The sequence below is a fragment of the Diabrotica virgifera genome, chromosome 4 (assembly GCF_917563875.1).
Source record: "Diabrotica virgifera virgifera chromosome 4, PGI_DIABVI_V3a".
NCBI classification, from domain to species: Eukaryota; Metazoa; Arthropoda; class Insecta; order Coleoptera; family Chrysomelidae; genus Diabrotica; species Diabrotica virgifera.
In genome coordinates this window covers 66,099,401-66,121,324 of record NC_065446.1, presented here as the reverse complement: position 1 = coordinate 66,121,324, position 21,924 = coordinate 66,099,401, and the positions used below count along the sequence as shown (strand labels likewise).

Here is a 21,924-nt window from a genome sequence, read left to right as displayed (position 1 = left end):
GCACACTTTCTGTGGACTTTGCACAGCTATATTACTAATATAGGAAATCTTAAGATTTGATTTCAGCATGTCCAGCAATAAAATAGCTGGTAATTAATTTTCCTTGTTTTTTACTAATTTTCCCAGATTATTACCTCACATCTTTCATTGAGTTGATGATTCATGTTGTGGACATTCTCAATTATTATATTTCTAATTTAATACTATTCTATCTAATTCCTCAAAACAAGCAAATTTCAATTAAACCCAGCTATATTATAATACCTTTTGATTTAGTTTTCCTTGCAAGAAATAAACAAAACACATCTAAACTAAACCTAACCTCGCTTTTGGCCATTCATTCATCTCCGTGTCAAATAATTTCGACAGTCGCCATATTGAAAGCGACTTGTTTTTGGTCGAAATTTGATTTAGAATCAGGGCCCAGGACATTAGAGAGTTATCAAGTAACTCGAGGAGAATACGGTAACGTTATTTTAGCAATGGAGCATGCGCAGTATGAATATTGAATAACGGAAATGATTTTAACGTTAACGTACTCCGTTACGGTAGGTCGGATAGCGGGCTTAAAATACGGTAACGTTAGCAGCGAATCGCACCAATTCGGCAGGACTCGGAGTGACTCGACCATTTCAGTTCTGTCATGTTCATGTAATAAATAAATATGTTGGGTTATGAAATTTTATTTTGTATGTTAACAGGTGTTTTGTCTTTGTTTTCTTGGCTTGGTTTTGGTTTGGTTGAGTTTAAAGTTTTAGTTCCTCTCAGCATTACTTACCAGTACAGGTATGGCCAGTTTCTGTTACAATTATATCTGATATCCCTAACAATTGTACATGCCTTGGAATATCCTGTTTTTCAAACCGAAAATACTGTTTGGCTTGTTCAGGTTTAAGGTATCGAAATTAAAGACAGAGGCAAAATTACAAAATATGTATCTTGGGTGAAAGAAAACAAAAACAGAAAAAAATTTAAACAAATTTAATTATTTTGCTGTCAAATACGAAATTTGACTGACAGCTGCCAACTATTAACGTGAAGCAGAAATTCGACCACTTGATAACTCTAAAATTACATATACGTTAAAACTTATACCGTAAAAAAATAGCGTTTACGTGTCAAAATAACGGATGGATAGAATTTTACTTGATAACTCTCTATTTAGGAAAAAATAAATCGATATTTAAATACAGCACGTAGAAAGTTACAACTTTTTTCATTGTTCAGGATGACACCAGTAAAAAAGTCAACAATAGAAAAACGGCTGGAAATGCATAGTTGCATTTTAAAGTGCATGATATGCATCCAAAAGTGCATAAACATGTCAAAAAAGGCCGCGTCCCACCATCAAATAATTTGATCAAACTGGTTTGAGCAAACTGAAAGTGACAGTTAGTGACGTCACATGCTGAGTGTTCATTGTGGATAATAATGAAAAATTTTAATTTTAAATAAAGTACAAACAAGTTAGACAACTCAATACAAAAAATTTGATCAAACTAGACTGATAGTGAGCAGGGCCGCGTTTAGGTCAATTGACGCCCTAGGCAATTCTCTAGTAGCCGCCCTTAAAGCATGTTCCTTTTTTGCGAAAAAAAAATTGCAAGCATATTTTTTTATTTAAATAAGAATACATTTCTTTCTTGATTTTTCTTTGGAAAAATCATCTATAATGTCGTCATAATTTATCGCCTTTGTTACGTCACTTTCTATGGACAAAATCGACAAATTGTTAAGACGTTCTTGCGTCATACTTGATCGGAAATTATTTTCATGACTATTTTAAATTCTTGACATTTTCGAAAATGACCTTTCAGCGGACACGTTGGTTGGCAACTGGGAGGCACAAATAAATTCGCAAAGCAATATCAAAATTAGGGAAAAGTCTTTCAATCCACTCTTCTTTAAATATTTAGATATGTCAATTATTGGTGATTGGGGATTTTATTGTGGTATCCAAATAAACCTTTAAGTGAATGCATTCATCATTGATGTATGAATGATGTAGGTATCTATTAGTGCAGTCAGTGAGGGTATTTGGCTCCGAATTCCATCCTACTGCATCAATTTACTTGATATTTTCACTGTAAGTAGGGAATAGCTCAAGAAACAAAGTCTACGCTATATCCTATGACGCTTTTAACTTAGGGGTGGTTCCCACCCGTTTTTGGGGGTGGAATTTTTTTTTATCAAACTAACACCGGAAGTGGCCAGAGAACCTAATTCTAAGCAATAACTGTTTTATAAATTTTATTGAAAACTCAATAATTTTTAAGTTATTCGTCGTTAAAAATTTGCCATTTTCATTGAAAAATGACACTTTTCTGAGACTGTTTTTTGGGAATACCATAAAAATTGTGCATCTAACGAAAAAACTATACAAAACATTTTTGTAGTTTATGAAAAATCAGAGAGTTTCATTTTTTCATAAATCTTCTAGTTTTAATAAAAAAAGAGATGGTAGGTGAAAAAAGTTTTTTTTTGTCCATGCTCAAATCGGTGTATTCAAATTAAAATAACAGAGAAATTGTCGATTTTAGGGATATAATGCTACGAATACCTTTTGTAGTGCTTAAAAAGACCTTTAAAACGAGAACTGTTAAATGTCGGTTACATTCAAACTAAGCGAGATATGGTGCAAAAAAACTTATGACCAATGTATTTTAAGGAAAAATGAGAAGTATATTTAACCCCTCATCCACCAGAATTTAAATATATCGTTTTTCTTCTAGAATACCTTTTACTATAGTGTTATTTCTGTATTACAAAAAGTTGGACGGGTTTAAGATAAATGGTTTTTGAAAAGAATAATAAGATCAAATTATAGAGCGCAATTTTCAATTATCTTAAAAATCTTCCTTTTTCTCCATGTAATTCGAAAGTGATAAGAGTACGTAAAAAATACCTTAAAAAATGTAGGTTTTCTTTTAGATAACAATTTTATTTTTCTTTCATTACTGTATCTCATTATCATTTTCGAGTTACATGGAGAAAAAGGAAGATTTAAAAAAGATTTTAAAAATGCTCTATAATTTTTTCATATTTTTTTCAAAAACCATACATTTAAACCCGTCCAACTTGTTGAACATAGAAATAATACTATAGTAAAAGGTATTGTAGAAGCAAAACGATGCATTTAAATCTGGTGGATGAGGGGTTAAAATATACATACTTCGCATTTTATCTTAAAATAAATCAGTCATCCTTTTTTGTTGCACCATATCTCGCTTAGTTTGAATGTAATCGAAATTTAACAGTGCGGTCGCTTTAAAGGTATTTTCAGGCAGTACATACTTACAACAGATATTGATAGCATTATACCCTTAAAATCAACCGTTTCTCTGTTATTAAGTTGAACACACCCATTTGAGCATGAACAAAAAAAATTCTTTTCACCTACCATATCTCTTTTTATGTTATCACTAGAAGACTTATGAAGGAACGAATCTCTTAGATTTTTCATAAGCTAAAAAAATGTTTTATATAGTTTTTTTCGTTAGATGCATAATTTTTAAGGTATTCGCAAAAAAACGTCCGAAAAGGCGACATTTTTCAATAAAAATGGCAAATTTTCAACCACGAATAACCCAAAAGGATTCAGTTTAAAAAAAAAATATAGAACAGTGCGCCCTCCGCCTTTGCGGTGCTGCCGACGGCCCAATAATCCCTAAATTTACGACTTCTGTCGTTTTTGAATGAATAGTGTTAAGAAAATGCAATTTGTTTTCTAGAAATGAATGCTCACTTATATTCCATTGATGGATGTACTATGTACATACCAGTGGCGGCTCGTGATTTTTACAATAGGGGAGGCTATACCTAACTAAAATATCTAGACAAATTTGCACTAGCAAAAAAATGCGCCAAAAAATGTAATTTAAGGCCCCATCTTTTGACCATTTTTTATTTACATTTCATAATATCATCCTAATTCATAATTTCATGATATCATCATTTTAAAAATAGTTAGTCTAATAGTAAAAGTTTAATACCAAAGTTTGTGTCGTTTATTTGTTAACAATTCCATCTATTTGTAAATAGATACCTATGCATATCAAAATAAATACAGATTTGAAGTCTTGCAGTCCATACATAATGAAGCTTCAAATTTTTAAGATACTCAACTGAATTTTTTTAATTCTAAACGCGGCCTACTGCGAATTCAAAAACACGATAAATTACCGATATTTTGCTTTGAGTTAGAGATATCGGAAAAAGTTATTTGAGCAAGTTGTTCCAAATATTATTATAACCCCACATACCAAATTTCATAACAAAATTCGCACTTTTAGATTTTTCATTATATTTAGTCAGGACCCTAAAATTCGTTGTCCCGAGACGCACCCAACCACCCAACGGAGCTGAGAAGCTACACTGCCTCCCTTGGTATATCTCCGGGCAACGTGTGATGGCGACGTAGATGCCACTGTTAGGAGACCGGGTCTCCTTAAACGCCTGCTGCGCTGCACGGAGCATTAGCAACGGAGAAAGCTGGGCTTCTCGGTTCCGTTCGTGCATCTCGGGATAACCCAGGGTCCTGCCTACAATAATATGTAATAAAACTGAGACGCGATCATGCGTTCTAATGCTAATGCTCCGTACGTATGGATAATTAGTGATAATATGGAATTTACACGTTGTATAATAGTGAGAGTAATTGTTGTTTTCGCGATTCATGATAAACAAAACAGTATAGAGTGTGTAAAAAATTTATGGGGAGGCTGAGCCTCCCTTGCCTCCTCTGACGAGCCGCCACTAGTACATACTTAAATGTTATTCGATTTTAATTTTTATATACAAATATTTTTTGTACAGTATTTTTGCCGCCCTCTCATAATTTGCCGCCCTAGGCAACTGCCTATATTGCCTAATGGATAAAGCAGCCCTGATAGTGAGAGCACAGATTTTTAGAATTTCAAAAAAACTGCAATTGTGACGTCACTTTGACATACTTCCGGAGTTTGCTCAAACTGTTTGATCAAATTATTTGATGGTGAGACGCGGCCTTGTGACGTCACAATTGCAGTTTTTTTGAAATTCTAAAAATCTGTGCTCTCACTATCAGTCTAGTTTGATAAAAATTTTTGTATTGAGTTGTCTAACTTGTTTGTACTTTATTTAAAATTAAAATTTTTCATTATTATCCACAATGAACACTCAGGATGTGACGTCACTAACTGTCACTTTCAGTTTGCTCAAACCAGTTTGATCAAATTATTTGATGGTGGGACGCGGTCTTAAGAGTATTAGGGCCAGATTTTGTTACTCGGGGGTTTTTGGGTCGCTGAGGACGAATACACCACCAGAACTGACCATCGGGGCACCTGGTGTCCAGTTCACTGCTAAGGCACGTCATCTAGAGTTTAGAGGGCTTTCGGCACTAAATTTGTGCAAACAGATTACTCGGGAGTTTTTGGGGTAGCTGAGCAAAAATACACCATCAAAACCGACCTCCCGTTGCACCTGATGCTTATGAACTGGGTTCGAGTAGACTGTCAGAAAATGATCGGTTATTATCGTATTTTTGAACTTATACGGGATAATATTTCGAACAAATGCCAAATGCCCAAAATTATTTGCACGTTACATGCCAAGGAATTTCTCTCATTAACCTCAATAATTATTACAATAGAATATAAAATAAAGTTTCTATTACATATTTAATTATTATAAACGTTTATTTTATATTCTAACGATGATACAGTGATAACGTGTACCTAGATATATAAATATATGATTTTCGAACTTGAGTAGAATTTGAGATTAATTATGATGTTCTACCGTTATTAAAAATTAAATGGCCAGGGAAAGATGGGAGACGTTATATAAAAATATTACTTAAGGTCGTAATGGTCACTGTTAACTACCTATTCCCTTCATCGAATTCTGTCTCAGGAGTATTCCTTATCTTACCTTTTCGCCATTAAATCTTATTCTGCAAATATTACAAGGATAAAAATTAACCATGGACGATTCCTTTACATCTTTTTAAATTAGGAATAAGTATTAGAGAACTTCTGTCAGTGTAATGAGTGTAATAACACCTCACTGGGAGATTTAAACAATATATTTTTTTAATGTTCAAAACATGAGAATTATTATTAAAATCGTATATAATCTATATATATTTGTCATTCTATCTGTATTAGTGACTGAGGAGTTGTATTCGCGGTCGGACGGACAGACAGTCATGAAACCAGAAGTATATATTTGTTCTCGTCTTGCGAATGCGCGTCGAATAATATATCACTTGTGCTATTGCGGTGACTTTAAAAGAGTACTTCCGGTCGCATTTATAAAACCGGAAGTCCTAGGTCAAATTTCTCACCTTTAGTACCATCCTTGGATTATGAGCTTTCATTCGACATCTCATTTGTGATTCTACCTGGTATAGTGACGAAGGAGTTACATTTGCGGTCGGACGGACAGACAGTCTAGGTCAAATTTCTGACCTTGAGTACCATCCATGGATTATAAGCTTTCATTTGACACCTCATTTGTCATTCTACCTGGTATAGTGACGGAGGAGTTATATTCGCGGTCGGACGGACAGACAGCCTGTTAGGTCACACCAAGTCGTTCAAATTGTCACCAACTTGTTCACACTTTTTCAATGAAAACAACAAATTATATTTTGTATCGTTGTATCAATATAAGCTAAAAAGAATAATTAGTGAATGTCACTCCACTATCATATATTTTATTATTGGTCTTTCAATGCTAAAATCAGGATAAAAAAGGTATTTTATCCATGGATTTAATCAATATAATTCTCACCATTACTTTGTGTTGTATTTGCAACCTTTTTTATATAAAAAATAATTCCACCATATTAAGGCCCGGTACTTTATGTCTCCGTTAACAGCTGGTTAGTTAACCGGGGTTTAATCGGGACAGAACTATATGCATAACATAGACATAAACGCAATTATACTTATTATTATATTCATAAATAATTATAATAATAATTATAATTGCTTTTATTACAACGCAAGGGGCCCTATGAGGTACTTTTCTGTCCCGATTAAACCCCGGTTAGCTAACCGAGGTTTAACCGGGACATAAAGTACCGGCCCTAAGAATGTCAACAAAAGCCGGCTCTGCATGCAACCTTTTTCTCAGTGCAACTAAAATTTTATTGACACACGCCAGAAATGTGCGAGACTTTTCTCAGTGTACTCGTGTGTGCTCTTGGTAAAGTAAAGGTGGCTATGGCTCTTGCCAACTCGATACTAAAATTAAGTACATGCTAACAACAAAAGAATCGCCGTCCGTGTCGGTTCTTGTGGGAGATATGTATTCTTTGTTTATAGCGTTTATAGTATCATGGGCTGTGTGTTGTTGAAATAAGTCATTGTTTCTACTCATGCGCAAGCGCAAAAATTCCGCTACGTCGAATAATTATAAACTGACATATTTCTTACGTTTCCAGTCCGTTTCTTACGTCTCCGTTGCGTCTACGTCTACGCTACGTCAAACTATAAATCCAACTTAAACCCACTCTCGGCTTACGCGCGTGGCACGTCTTTGCAGACTGTTCTCTCGCGCGCGCAGCCTCCCTTTCTCTACTCTTTTTTTTTCTTTCTGTTGCTTATATTGCTTTTGTTTACCCCTGTTGTCTCTCTCTTTCTATAATCTCTTTTCTTTTAATGATTTTTGTCACAGCCTCTATCACTTCTTTAAACTTTAAACTCCCTTTGCCCCCTTGTCACTATGGCCATAAAATTGTTTGCTCCTTAGATGCCTACTTTTGCATGTAGCTCCGCTCTTTCGCGTCATTAAACTTTCTGCATTCAAACACGCATGTTCTGCTGTGTCGCTTTTGGATGTATAGTTTGACGTAGCGTAGACGTAGACGCAACGGAGACGTAAAGAAACGGACTGGAAACGTAAGAAAATATTATGTTAATTTATATATCGACGTAGCGGAATTTTTGCGCATGAGTAGAAATAGTAAATTTAATTCAAGCTTAAGTGGCTTAATTCTAATTCAACAACATAGCCTATAAATTATGCGAACAGTAATAAACAAACTTTGTGTTTATTTATAATTATTTATTATAATATTTATCTGTTTTGTGTTACATGGATTAGGAAATAAATGAAGGTATGCTCCTTGGTGCCGCATGTCGTGGGATTTCCAACTATTTTGTTTCATTTCCTGGTCTTTAAAATGTTTATTGGATTTACCTACCTATCGTATAATATGTATAATATCATAGCCTCCTAAGCTTTAGGGGGCTATGATAATATGTATATATAACCCCAAATTAGGCTAATAAACAACTCATATTTATCTGAAATATTGAAATGATTCTATGATATATTTTTATTAAAATAATAACTTAACATCCATTGTATTAACAAATACATAATTAACAAAATTCGAATATGTTGATAAACAACTTTATCTTTACAAAATTGATAAGGGCGTGCCCACTTTGGGTGACAGAACAAATTCTTGTTTTTGATTGGCCAAACGTAAGAAACGCACTGTAAAAGATGAAAGTTGGTGAACTCTTCCGTTCCGTTAAGGCCGCGTCCCACCATCAAATAATCTGATCAAACTGGTTTGAGCTAACTTGAAAGTGAGTCAGGCGCTTGCGTTCATCTATTGGCCATGAGCCGATGGGTAGAGGGGATTTGACAGCTTTCGCCAGCGCTGTTAGTGGCAGTTTTGTGCATTTATCTGATAAATTTAAATGGCGCGCCATGGGTAGAGGAGAGGGGATTTGACGGTTTTCACCAGCGCTGTTAGTGCAGCGTTGCCACATTTAGTAGATTTCTACTTTTTTGGTAGATTTTTGATAATTTTTAAAAAATTCTAGTAGGCAATATTTTTTAGTAGATTTTTGGTATATTTCAATATTTTTTTATGACTAAAATAAAATTTGCTTTTTAATAGTATTTACCCCATTTCTAAATTAATTTTTAGACATTTTGTTACAATTTCCCAATGTCATTACCGAAAATAAGATTCAGGGGTGGGATTCTGTGTACAATCGTTAACACCGCCGACCGCTTTCTATCAATGTCAATATATTTGAATTTTTAGTTTTAATTCAAATATTTTCTTGTTTTACTAAGTGTCACTTCAGCATCAACTAGCAAAACTAGAAAATAATTCAATTAAAGCTAAAATTCAAATATTTTCACGACAATTGACATCGATAGAAAGCGAAGTGTAGATATCTACAGTGCACGGAATCTAGCCCCAGGACGTAGATGATGAATATTAAACAGAAATGAAACTGGATTCTGGTGTAATAACAAACTTGCAGATTTCAAGTAGCAGTGCAATCAGTACCTATTTCAGGTGTTATTGAAGAGTTCTGGTATTCGGTGAGCCTGTTAGAAGCTAACGATGGAAAACTAAAATATCTAAATTATAATATATGTATGTACTTTGTATTTAATATATGTACTTTGCAAAACAACAAATGTTGTGTTTGCGTGTTTCTAATGTAAAATGCGAAATAATTGTTTGAAGAATGTGATCCAGACATGCAGATGTTAAAATCAGTGGATGACAAAATATTATATACAAATATTAAATATGAAACTGATAAAAATTAATTATAGTTGGTCATTTTATTCCCCAGTTAAAATATAAAAAAGTTTTGTTTTTGTTTACAAACAGTCATATTAATTTCTAGTTAAACTCCCTCTGTGGCTCAGTGGTAAGAGCGCCTACCTTTGGATCGAAAGGTCCGAATGGTCGTGAACTCGAATCTCACCAGGGTAGAGAATTTTTCGTTTATTATAAATTAATAAATGAAAATAGTTTCTATCCTTGTGGGATCGGTACCCACCGGAGGGACCGCAGTCGTTCGGATACAATTAGCGTCTCTGCAAAGACAATGACATCGACTTTGCAAAGTAACAAGACACTTACTCAACACACACACTACACATAAAGTCGACTTTACATTACATGATTTATCATGTGATTTGTCATATGATTTGGTCATGGAGTGAAATTTACATGTTTACACTGTGTGATTTGTCATATGATTTTGCATTGTTTATACGGCTCGTTTTGTCATAAGCATTGTCATGCGGCTCGTCATGGGAAAAATCATATGACAAATCACATGATAAATCATGTAGTGTAAAGTCGGCTTAACACTAGCTACCTAATTGGTAAAATCCACTGTACCATCACCATGAATGCCCATTAGTTGTCGAGGCATTAGCTAAATAAAAAAAATTTCTACTTAGTCAGCTGTTATTTTTATTATAAAAAGTCCTAAATTATATACAAATATATTAATAAAGTTTTATAGTATATTTTAGTTTTTGATAAGTAGATTTTAGGCCCGGTCTTTTCACCTCCGAATAAAAGTTATTCGTAGGTTTATTTGACAGATTTACATGTAATCTGCCGGATAAACTTCCTAATAAATAGTTATTCGGAGGTGAAAAGACCGGACCTTAGTAAGCTAAACTTTACAGTAGATTTTCTAAATAAAATGTGGCAACGCTGTGTTACTGACAGTTTTGTTTTGTGCATTTGAATTTGATAAACTTCACAAACTGAAATGGCGGATAATATGGATTTTTCAAAAAAGAAAACAAGATATTGCAGCTGTTGTATTGATTCATGTAAAAATATTGAATATAACAGTACTGGATGCAGTTATTATATTCGGAAACATTGCGTACATGTCCTGTATCAACTAAATCCTTTCCTTTTTTGGTGTTGCTGATTGAAATTGGATATCATGGGAAATATAGACTTGAATCCAGTATAATGTTTAATATCCATTTTGATAGAATTCAAACAAATTACAATTCATACAAATTACAAATTTTAATAAGCAAAGCAGTAAGCACACAAAAATAAACAGAGGTAACCTTTAAAATAAAATGTAATTTTCATATAAACTTATTCTTTTTCTCAATGGTCTCTTGCGTAAGCAGTCATCCAGTCACACGAACTTATATATTTAAATATTAAAATTATAATGAATAAAATAAAAAAACATAATTAATTTTACTATTAATTCTGTGTATTCGTTTAGTAATCAGGTTACAATAATATTTCAGTTCATAATTTGTGTCTTTCTAGATAAGTATCTATTTTTCTCGTTTTGTATATTTCACATACATAAATTTTATCAGAAAAGTATAAGTTTCAAACCGCGAGATAGCGCTACCGTCGAAACTCACAGCCATGGCCATGAGCCGATGGGTAGAGGGGATTTGACAGCTTTCGCCAGCGCTGTTAGTGGCAGTTTTGTGCATTTATCTGATAAATTTAAATGGCGCGCCATGGGTAGAGGAGAGGGGATTTGACGGTTTTCACCAGCGCTGTTAGTGCAGCGTTGCCACATTTAGTAGATTTCTACTTTTTTGGTAGATTTTTGATAATTTTTAAAAAATTCTAGTAGGCAATATTTTTTAGTAGATTTTTGGTATATTTCAATATTTTTTTATGACTAAAATAAAATTTGCTTTTTAATAGTATTTACCCCATTTCTAAATTAATTTTTAGACATTTTGTTACAATTTCCCAATGTCATTACCGAAAATAAGATTCAGGGGTGGGATTCTGTGTACAATCGTTAACACCGCCGACCGCTTTCTATCAATGTCAATATATTTGAATTTTTAGTTTTAATTCAAATATTTTCTTGTTTTACTAAGTGTCACTTCAGCATCAACTAGCAAAACTAGAAAATAATTCAATTAAAGCTAAAATTCAAATATTTTCACGACAATTGACATCGATAGAAAGCGAAGTGTAGATATCTACAGTGCACGGAATCTAGCCCCAGGACGTAGATGATGAATATTAAACAGAAATGAAACTGGATTCTGGTGTAATAACAAACTTGCAGATTTCAAGTAGCAGTGCAATCAGTACCTATTTCAGGTGTTATTGAAGAGTTCTGGTATTCGGTGAGCCTGTTAGAAGCTAACGATGGAAAACTAAAATATCTAAATTATAATATATGTATGTACTTTGTATTTAATATATGTACTTTGCAAAACAACAAATGTTGTGTTTGCGTGTTTCTAATGTAAAATGCGAAATAATTGTTTGAAGAATGTGATCCAGACATGCAGATGTTAAAATCAGTGGATGACAAAATATTATATACAAATATTAAATATGAAACTGATAAAAATTAATTATAGTTGGTCATTTTATTCCCCAGTTAAAATATAAAAAAGTTTTGTTTTTGTTTACAAACAGTCATATTAATTTCTAGTTAAACTCCCTCTGTGGCTCAGTGGTAAGAGCGCCTACCTTTGGATCGAAAGGTCCGAATGGTCGTGAACTCGAATCTCACCAGGGTAGAGAATTTTTCGTTTATTATAAATTAATAAATGAAAATAGTTTCTATCCTTGTGGGATCGGTACCCACCGGAGGGACCGCAGTCGTTCGGATACAATTAGCGTCTCTGCAAAGACAATGACATCGACTTTGCAAAGTAACAAGACACTTACTCAACACACACACTACACATAAAGTCGACTTTACATTACATGATTTATCATGTGATTTGTCATATGATTTGGTCATGGAGTGAAATTTACATGTTTACACTGTGTGATTTGTCATATGATTTTGCATTGTTTATACGGCTCGTTTTGTCATAAGCATTGTCATGCGGCTCGTCATGGGAAAAATCATATGACAAATCACATGATAAATCATGTAGTGTAAAGTCGGCTTAACACTAGCTACCTAATTGGTAAAATCCACTGTACCATCACCATGAATGCCCATTAGTTGTCGAGGCATTAGCTAAATAAAAAAAATTTCTACTTAGTCAGCTGTTATTTTTATTATAAAAAGTCCTAAATTATATACAAATATATTAATAAAGTTTTATAGTATATTTTAGTTTTTGATAAGTAGATTTTAGGCCCGGTCTTTTCACCTCCGAATAAAAGTTATTCGTAGGTTTATTTGACAGATTTACATGTAATCTGCCGGATAAACTTCCTAATAAATAGTTATTCGGAGGTGAAAAGACCGGACCTTAGTAAGCTAAACTTTACAGTAGATTTTCTAAATAAAATGTGGCAACGCTGTGTTACTGACAGTTTTGTTTTGTGCATTTGAATTTGATAAACTTCACAAACTGAAATGGCGGATAATATGGATTTTTCAAAAAAGAAAACAAGATATTGCAGCTGTTGTATTGATTCATGTAAAAATATTGAATATAACAGTACTGGATGCAGTTATTATATTCGGAAACATTGCGTACATGTCCTGTATCAACTAAATCCTTTCCTTTTTTGGTGTTGCTGATTGAAATTGGATATCATGGGAAATATAGACTTGAATCCAGTATAATGTTTAATATCCATTTTGATAGAATTCAAACAAATTACAATTCATACAAATTACAAATTTTAATAAGCAAAGCAGTAAGCACACAAAAATAAACAGAGGTAACCTTTAAAATAAAATGTAATTTTCATATAAACTTATTCTTTTTCTCAATGGTCTCTTGCGTAAGCAGTCATCCAGTCACACGAACTTATATATTTAAATATTAAAATTATAATGAATAAAATAAAAAAACATAATTAATTTTACTATTAATTCTGTGTATTCGTTTAGTAATCAGGTTACAATAATATTTCAGTTCATAATTTGTGTCTTTCTAGATAAGTATCTATTTTTCTCGTTTTGTATATTTCACATACATAAATTTTATCAGAAAAGTATAAGTTTCAAACCGCGAGATAGCGCTACCGTCGAAACTCACAGCCATGGCCATGAGCCGATGGGTAGAGGGGATTTGACAGCTTTCGCCAGCGCTGTTAGTGGCAGTTTTGTGCATTTATCTGATAAATTTAAATGGCGCGCCATGGGTAGAGGAGAGGGGATTTGACGGTTTTCACCAGCGCTGTTAGTGCAGCGTTGCCACATTTAGTAGATTTCTACTTTTTTGGTAGATTTTTGATAATTTTTAAAAAATTCTAGTAGGCAATATTTTTTAGTAGATTTTTGGTATATTTCAATATTTTTTTATGACTAAAATAAAATTTGCTTTTTAATAGTATTTACCCCATTTCTAAATTAATTTTTAGACATTTTGTTACAATTTCCCAATGTCATTACCGAAAATAAGATTCAGGGGTGGGATTCTGTGTACAATCGTTAACACCGCCGACCGCTTTCTATCAATGTCAATATATTTGAATTTTTAGTTTTAATTCAAATATTTTCTTGTTTTACTAAGTGTCACTTCAGCATCAACTAGCAAAACTAGAAAATAATTCAATTAAAGCTAAAATTCAAATATTTTCACGACAATTGACATCGATAGAAAGCGAAGTGTAGATATCTACAGTGCACGGAATCTAGCCCCAGGACGTAGATGATGAATATTAAACAGAAATGAAACTGGATTCTGGTGTAATAACAAACTTGCAGATTTCAAGTAGCAGTGCAATCAGTACCTATTTCAGGTGTTATTGAAGAGTTCTGGTATTCGGTGAGCCTGTTAGAAGCTAACGATGGAAAACTAAAATATCTAAATTATAATATATGTATGTACTTTGTATTTAATATATGTACTTTGCAAAACAACAAATGTTGTGTTTGCGTGTTTCTAATGTAAAATGCGAAATAATTGTTTGAAGAATGTGATCCAGACATGCAGATGTTAAAATCAGTGGATGACAAAATATTATATACAAATATTAAATATGAAACTGATAAAAATTAATTATAGTTGGTCATTTTATTCCCCAGTTAAAATATAAAAAAGTTTTGTTTTTGTTTACAAACAGTCATATTAATTTCTAGTTAAACTCCCTCTGTGGCTCAGTGGTAAGAGCGCCTACCTTTGGATCGAAAGGTCCGAATGGTCGTGAACTCGAATCTCACCAGGGTAGAGAATTTTTCGTTTATTATAAATTAATAAATGAAAATAGTTTCTATCCTTGTGGGATCGGTACCCACCGGAGGGACCGCAGTCGTTCGGATACAATTAGCGTCTCTGCAAAGACAATGACATCGACTTTGCAAAGTAACAAGACACTTACTCAACACACACACTACACATAAAGTCGACTTTACATTACATGATTTATCATGTGATTTGTCATATGATTTGGTCATGGAGTGAAATTTACATGTTTACACTGTGTGATTTGTCATATGATTTTGCATTGTTTATACGGCTCGTTTTGTCATAAGCATTGTCATGCGGCTCGTCATGGGAAAAATCATATGACAAATCACATGATAAATCATGTAGTGTAAAGTCGGCTTAACACTAGCTACCTAATTGGTAAAATCCACTGTACCATCACCATGAATGCCCATTAGTTGTCGAGGCATTAGCTAAATAAAAAAAATTTCTACTTAGTCAGCTGTTATTTTTATTATAAAAAGTCCTAAATTATATACAAATATATTAATAAAGTTTTATAGTATATTTTAGTTTTTGATAAGTAGATTTTAGGCCCGGTCTTTTCACCTCCGAATAAAAGTTATTCGTAGGTTTATTTGACAGATTTACATGTAATCTGCCGGATAAACTTCCTAATAAATAGTTATTCGGAGGTGAAAAGACCGGACCTTAGTAAGCTAAACTTTACAGTAGATTTTCTAAATAAAATGTGGCAACGCTGTGTTACTGACAGTTTTGTTTTGTGCATTTGAATTTGATAAACTTCACAAACTGAAATGGCGGATAATATGGATTTTTCAAAAAAGAAAACAAGATATTGCAGCTGTTGTATTGATTCATGTAAAAATATTGAATATAACAGTACTGGATGCAGTTATTATATTCGGAAACATTGCGTACATGTCCTGTATCAACTAAATCCTTTCCTTTTTTGGTGTTGCTGATTGAAATTGGATATCATGGGAAATATAGACTTGAATCCAGTATAATGTTTAATATCCATTTTGATAGAATTCAAACAAATTACAATTCATACAAATTACAAATTTTAATAAGCAAAGCAGTAAGCACACAAAAATAAACAGAGGTAACCTTTAAAATAAAATGTAATTTTCATATAAACTTATTCTTTTTCTCAATGGTCTCTTGCGTAAGCAGTCATCCAGTCACACGAACTTATATATTTAAATATTAAAATTATAATGAATAAAATAAAAAAACATAATTAATTTTACTATTAATTCTGTGTATTCGTTTAGTAATCAGGTTACAATAATATTTCAGTTCATAATTTGTGTCTTTCTAGATAAGTATCTATTTTTCTCGTTTTGTATATTTCACATACATAAATTTTATCAGAAAAGTATAAGTTTCAAACCGCGAGATAGCGCTACCGTCGAAACTCACAGCCAATAAACACGAGTACACAAAATTCGGTGTTGATCTTTTCCAGTGCGTTTCCGTTGCGTCTACGTCTAAGCTACGTCAAACTATAAATCCAAACTCCGCAATCTACGCAACTATTATCTATTGCCTTGCTTATCTTCTCAAGGTATGCTCTACTCTAAACGATCCGTGTCCTGTAAGGAATTGCGTGAAGAAGTAGTTCGTACTTTTATATTTGCACTTCACCCATTCCTCTACGCCAGAGATTAGAGTCCTTGTCCATGCAACCCTCCGCTCGCTTTCCCACTCTTCTTGCCACTTTGTAATGGTTTCTCTCCTTTCTTCTGTCTTCTCCTCGTTAGTCTTGCCGTATGTTTTGGCTCTCTCTTTTACCTGCAGGTGTATTGGTGGTACCCCAGCTATAGCTTGTAGGGCTACCGTCGAGGTCGTTCTGTAGGCGCACACAACCCTTAATTGGGCTTTTCTTTGGGTTTTTTCTAAGATGTTTTTGTACTTTTTCTTGTTTATTACTTGATGCCACACCGGTGCCGCATATAGGATTGTGGAGTGTATCACTTCCATTAGGATCCTTCTTTTCCCCGTACCTGGGCTTCCTATATTAGGCATGATTATTGCCAGTGCTGTTGCTCTCTGGTCTGCCTTATGTGCAGCATATTTGACATGTTCGCCAAATATCTGCTTATTACTGTCCAGCATCAACAGTATCTAACCTTTTCGGCCGGCGTTATTCTTTCTCCTTCGAGGGTGAAGGGAGATGTGCTCTCTGTCTCTAGGCCCCGTATTCATAGTCGGTACTCTGAGTCGATGCTCAAGTCCGACCTTGAACAAATTCTTATACAAATTTGTATACAAATTTTTTCAAGGTCGACTTTAAGCATCGACTCAGACTTGAGTCTCGACTATGAATACGGGGCTAGGTCCTTTTAATATCAAGGCTTCCGTTTTGTGCGTAGCGAGTGTCAACTCTCGATCATTCAGCCACGTTTTTACCCATTCCAGTGCAGCATTGGCCGTGTTCACTAGCCTGTTTTCGTTTTGCTGTACTAGAACGACCAGGTTATCCGCGTAAGCTATAGCCTGTGTCCCCTCTCCTAGAACTTCTTCTAGTATGTCATTGTAGAGGATGTTCCAGAGCAACGGTCCTAAGATCGAGCCCTGCGGCACCTCCGCCGATGTCTGCATAACATCCAATGAACTGTCAATACGGATGGAATGGCCCCGTCCCATTCAAATCTTAGAATATAAAATAAACTAGGAAGGAGTACAATGCGAAATGACTTCGAGCCAGGAAGGAGGTTGCAAATGACGATCAGCTGTCAGGTTTGCTTTCTATCTCCAGTGACGTACCTTTGAAAGAGGAAAGAAAAGAAATTCTTAACGATTTTATTACATCTTTGATGTTAAACAAACAGCTATAGATCAAGAGAAAATACGTATTAATATAATATTTTGTTGAAAAGTTAGTTAAATAACATTTTATTATACTAATAACTTCAGTTAATTGATTGCATATACGGGAGCTTTACCAGATGGTACGCCTATGCACACAGCTGATCCAATACACAAACACCTTCTACCTCGTTGACAAAAACTTATGAGTCATCCACAGACGTTCAAGATGGCTGGTTCCGCTAGAAATTTAAGGTGTTGTTGATATATGACAGACTCCTTCCTGTTTATTTTATATTCTAAGATTCAAATAGTTAAGCAATATTGACGCCAACATACAAGAGAGAGGTCCTGAGAGAGACAGAAAAGAATCAGGTAAAATTTTAGCAGGCCGTATAATATATCAACTTAAATCGGGGAAATGGACCTCATATTTTTTAACTTGGTACCAGGGCTGATAGGCAGTATTTAAATATTAAGTTAAATTAATAAAGTTAAAAAAATATGAGGTCTATTTTCCCGATTTAAGTTGATATAGGCAACTGAAATTACACGGCCTGTCAAATTTTACCTGAAAAATTCTCTGTCTCTCTAGGACCTCTCTCTTGTATGTTGGCGGCATTAATTGTCTTCATGCCTATTCCATCAGTATTGACAGTTCGTTGATAACATCTCCCCTCACTATGTTAATATTTCTACTTGTGAAGTATTCCTTTTGTAGGTATGGGGATATTTCAAAATTCTCCAGTATTTCAGTTATTACTCTCCAGCTTGCACAGTTGAAGGCATTTTTTATGTCCAGAAAGAAAGCCACCAACCGCCTGCTCCTACATGTGGCAGTTAATTGCGTGATCCTACTGACTGCATCGATTGCGGACTTCCCTTTCCTAAACCCATATTGGCGTTCAGACAAGCCCCCTTTCTCCATTATTTCTTTTTCTAATCTCGTCTTAATAAGTATCTCAAAGACCTTGCCCATCGTGTTTAATAGGCATATCGGTCTGAAAGCTCCCGGTTCCCCAAGTTCCTTCCCAGGTTTGGGAATAAGTAAGAGGTTCGCCGTTTTGCTTTCTGAGGAGGTCATTCATGATATCTTTCACCCACGAAGCTTTTTCCTCTATGATTATCTTAACAATTTCTGGTAGAACTCTGTCGGGTCCAGGTGCTTTCCTGTCCTTGAGTGCTTTCCCTGCCTCCATCAACTCCTCCATAGTGAAATCTTCTGCCGGCGTTTCTACATGCCAAGGTGTGAATTCCCTAATCTCTCTCTGTGGAATAGCTCTTCTGCTAGGTATCTCTCTTCTCCGGCTTTCTTCGATTTTGTGGATACTACTTCCTTTGAGATTTTTTGTCACTATCTTTTTGCATCACCCCAAATGTCATTCTCGAGGTTATCGCACATTTCTTTCCAGCACCTTTTCTTTTCATTGTTGATTTCCTTTAAGAGTGCTTTCTTTAAAGTTTTTAATCGCTTTATCTCTTCCTCCACCAGTTGGTTCTTCTTTTTATCTCTAGTGACTTTTCTTCTTAGTTCGATATATCCCCTTCTTATTCCCTCTATGTTGTCTATGTCCACCAATTCTGGCAAGCTCTTTGATTTTTTCGTATCCCTCTTCATAATTGTTGGGATATTCTTCCATTTCTCTGATTTCTTCTTTTAGCTTCTGTTTATCGATGTGTTTGTTCTTCTGCCATCGTTAGTTTTCTTTACGTTCTCTCGTATTTTAAATAGGATGTGTCTATGCCGGTGTTCAGCCGTTTTCCTCCTCATCGTCGCAGTCGCTAGCGTGACATCTATGTGAGTCTGACTTTCTCCTCTAACAAAGGTTGGTTGCCGTTATTAAGGGCCGATAGGTTCATCGCTTGTATTATCTAATTCCACATATCTCCTCTGTGATCATTTTGTGGTGCTCCCCATAGCACAGATTTAGCATTTATGTCACCCGCAATAATCAGTCTCTTTTTCTCTCTTGCATGACTAGCTATTTCGTCCACTACTTTCTGGTATTCCCTGAGTGTACCTAATTCGCGTGTACCTAATGTCCACTTTACATCAACAATAAATTGAATAAGAAATTGACAAAGTTATTCAAGGCCAAATTTGACGAGTACAAAATGTATGGTTTGTAAAAGAAAATGAAGGAATTTGATGAAATAGAACAATTGGATATGTTTTATTTTGTCAAATTTCTTTATTTTCTTTTTATTCACGGCAAAATTGGATGTAGAATTGTGTTTTGTATTCGCTCCGAGCGTTAACAAAGTGTCAAAGCAAAATCGACCGACCTGCTCATGGTGGCGGTTTTTTGAAATTTTATCAGGACACTTTGTGTATGTTTAAATGAGACATTTAAAAAAAAATGCCGTGTCACGCTAGTGATATTATGTAATAATATAAAGAGAAAATAAAAACGCACTTAATCTGATATAAATTCTTCACTTTCCAATATTGATGATCAGTTTGATTTTGTATACATAACCTCACTATCGCAGTTTATGTAAATAAATCTTTATTAACGAAAAAGAAAATATTTTTGTTGCACTATAAATTACAGTTTAAATTAATAACTAATGAATTCTAACAATTGTATTCGGTTATTATCACTACGAAATAAAATATTCAAGTTTAACAAAATAATCCCATAAGACTCAATGTTAAAACGTCCTTACAAAATCTGACAGCATGTCACGTGACGTATAAGTAGAGGGGAGACGCATGGAGCCAATAAGCCGAATTTGACCTTGAATAACTTGTTGTCAATTTCTTGTCCAATGGACAGCCTAAGTCTTGACGTCACAAAATTGGGAGGAGCTTATATTTGGCTCCAAACAATTCTGTTTATAATGTTAAACACTCATAAGGAATTTTTAATTTATTGTTTACGTGGTTTGTGTGACAAAATAAGACTTTTCATTTAGGTATTTAGTTAAAGAAACGTGCCAATTAAGAGATTTTTATTCGTTTTTGCCCAGGTGAGTTAATTTAATGCAATGATTAGAATGTAAACAGTTTTGAGGTTATGTTTATTTTCAATCACTAAGGAATAAAAACCACCTGAGCAAAAACGAATAAAAATCTCTTAATTAACACGTTTCTTTAACGAAATACCTAAATGAAGTCTTATTTTGCCACACATAGCACATAAAAGAAAAATTCCTTATGACCATTTAAGGTTACAAACAAAATTGTTTGGAGCCAATATAAGCTCCTCCCAATTTTGTGACATTTGTGACGTCAGACTTAGGCTGTCCATTATTGTTGATGCAAAGTGGACTTAACTTTTTTTATTTGCGTACCCGTTAGCGTGTACCTAGACACATTTAATAATTTTGGCTGAAGACATGTACCATAAGAGGCCATTAAAAATAACAGTTGGTACTGATAAAAAGGAAGAAGCATTGCCAACCGAATAAAGTTAACCTGCCACAACGTGGTTACTCTCTTTCCTTCAACTCATTGAAAAGTGTGGTTCGAAGTTTTTTCTCATTAAAGATTTGCTGTATTTTCAGCACTTTGCAATTTATAAATCAGTAAAATGGTTGCCCAAAAGAAACAGAAGAAGGCGATTGAAAGTATCAACAGCCGTTTGGCTTTGGTAATGAAATCTGGCAAATATTGTCTGGGATACAAGCAGACCTTAAAAACATTGAGACAAGGTAAATCAAAACTTATTATCATTTCTAACAACACTCCTCCCCTAAGGAAATCCGAAATTGAATACTACGCTATGTTGGCTAAAACTGGAGTCCACCATTATTCTGGAAATAATGTAGAGCTAGGCACAGCATGCGGAAAATACTTCAGGGTGTGCGCTATGTCCATTACAGATCCCGGAGATAGTGATATCATTAGATCCATGCCTGCATCTGAAGGTGGTGAAAAATAAATCAAGTAGCTTATCTTTTATAATTTAATTCTTTTTTCAATAAAATATTGAACCATTAGGTTATTGATTTTTTACTTTCCTCCAAACATTCATTTAATTTGAATATATTTAGTATTATGGAGTTATAATAGTAACAAAATGAAAATATTGGTAAAAACACTGGTAATATAATGTGACATTGTGTATATATAGCAACTTTACAGGATGCAAGTAATTGTGAAATTTATTGCACAAGTTCTTGCAGCAAGAACTTCTGCAATAAGTTGCAACTAGCTTTCTGCAATAAAGTGATTACAGGGTGCAAGTAATTTTTGTCAAAAATTGTTTAGTTTGAAATTTAGGATGACAGAAT

At 34.1% G+C, this 21,924-nt stretch overlaps 1 protein-coding gene across 1 annotated transcript; it reads left to right on the top strand.

The window, feature by feature from the left end:
• The first annotated feature begins 20,876 nt into the window (after positions 1–20,876).
• LOC114334386 (60S ribosomal protein L30) lies at positions 20,877–21,630 on the top strand. Its single transcript, XM_028284423.2, has one exon. The coding sequence runs from the start codon at positions 21,222–21,224 to the stop codon at positions 21,570–21,572; it is 351 nt and encodes a 116-aa protein (XP_028140224.1). The 5' UTR covers positions 20,877–21,221; the 3' UTR covers positions 21,573–21,630.
• The last annotated feature ends 294 nt before the right edge of the window (positions 21,631–21,924 follow it).

Excerpts from the sequence above, each read along its gene's own strand:
- LOC114334386 (XM_028284423.2), top strand. The coding sequence starts at position 21,222 with ATGGTTGCCCAAAAGAAACAGAAGAAGGCGATTGAAAGTATCAACAGC.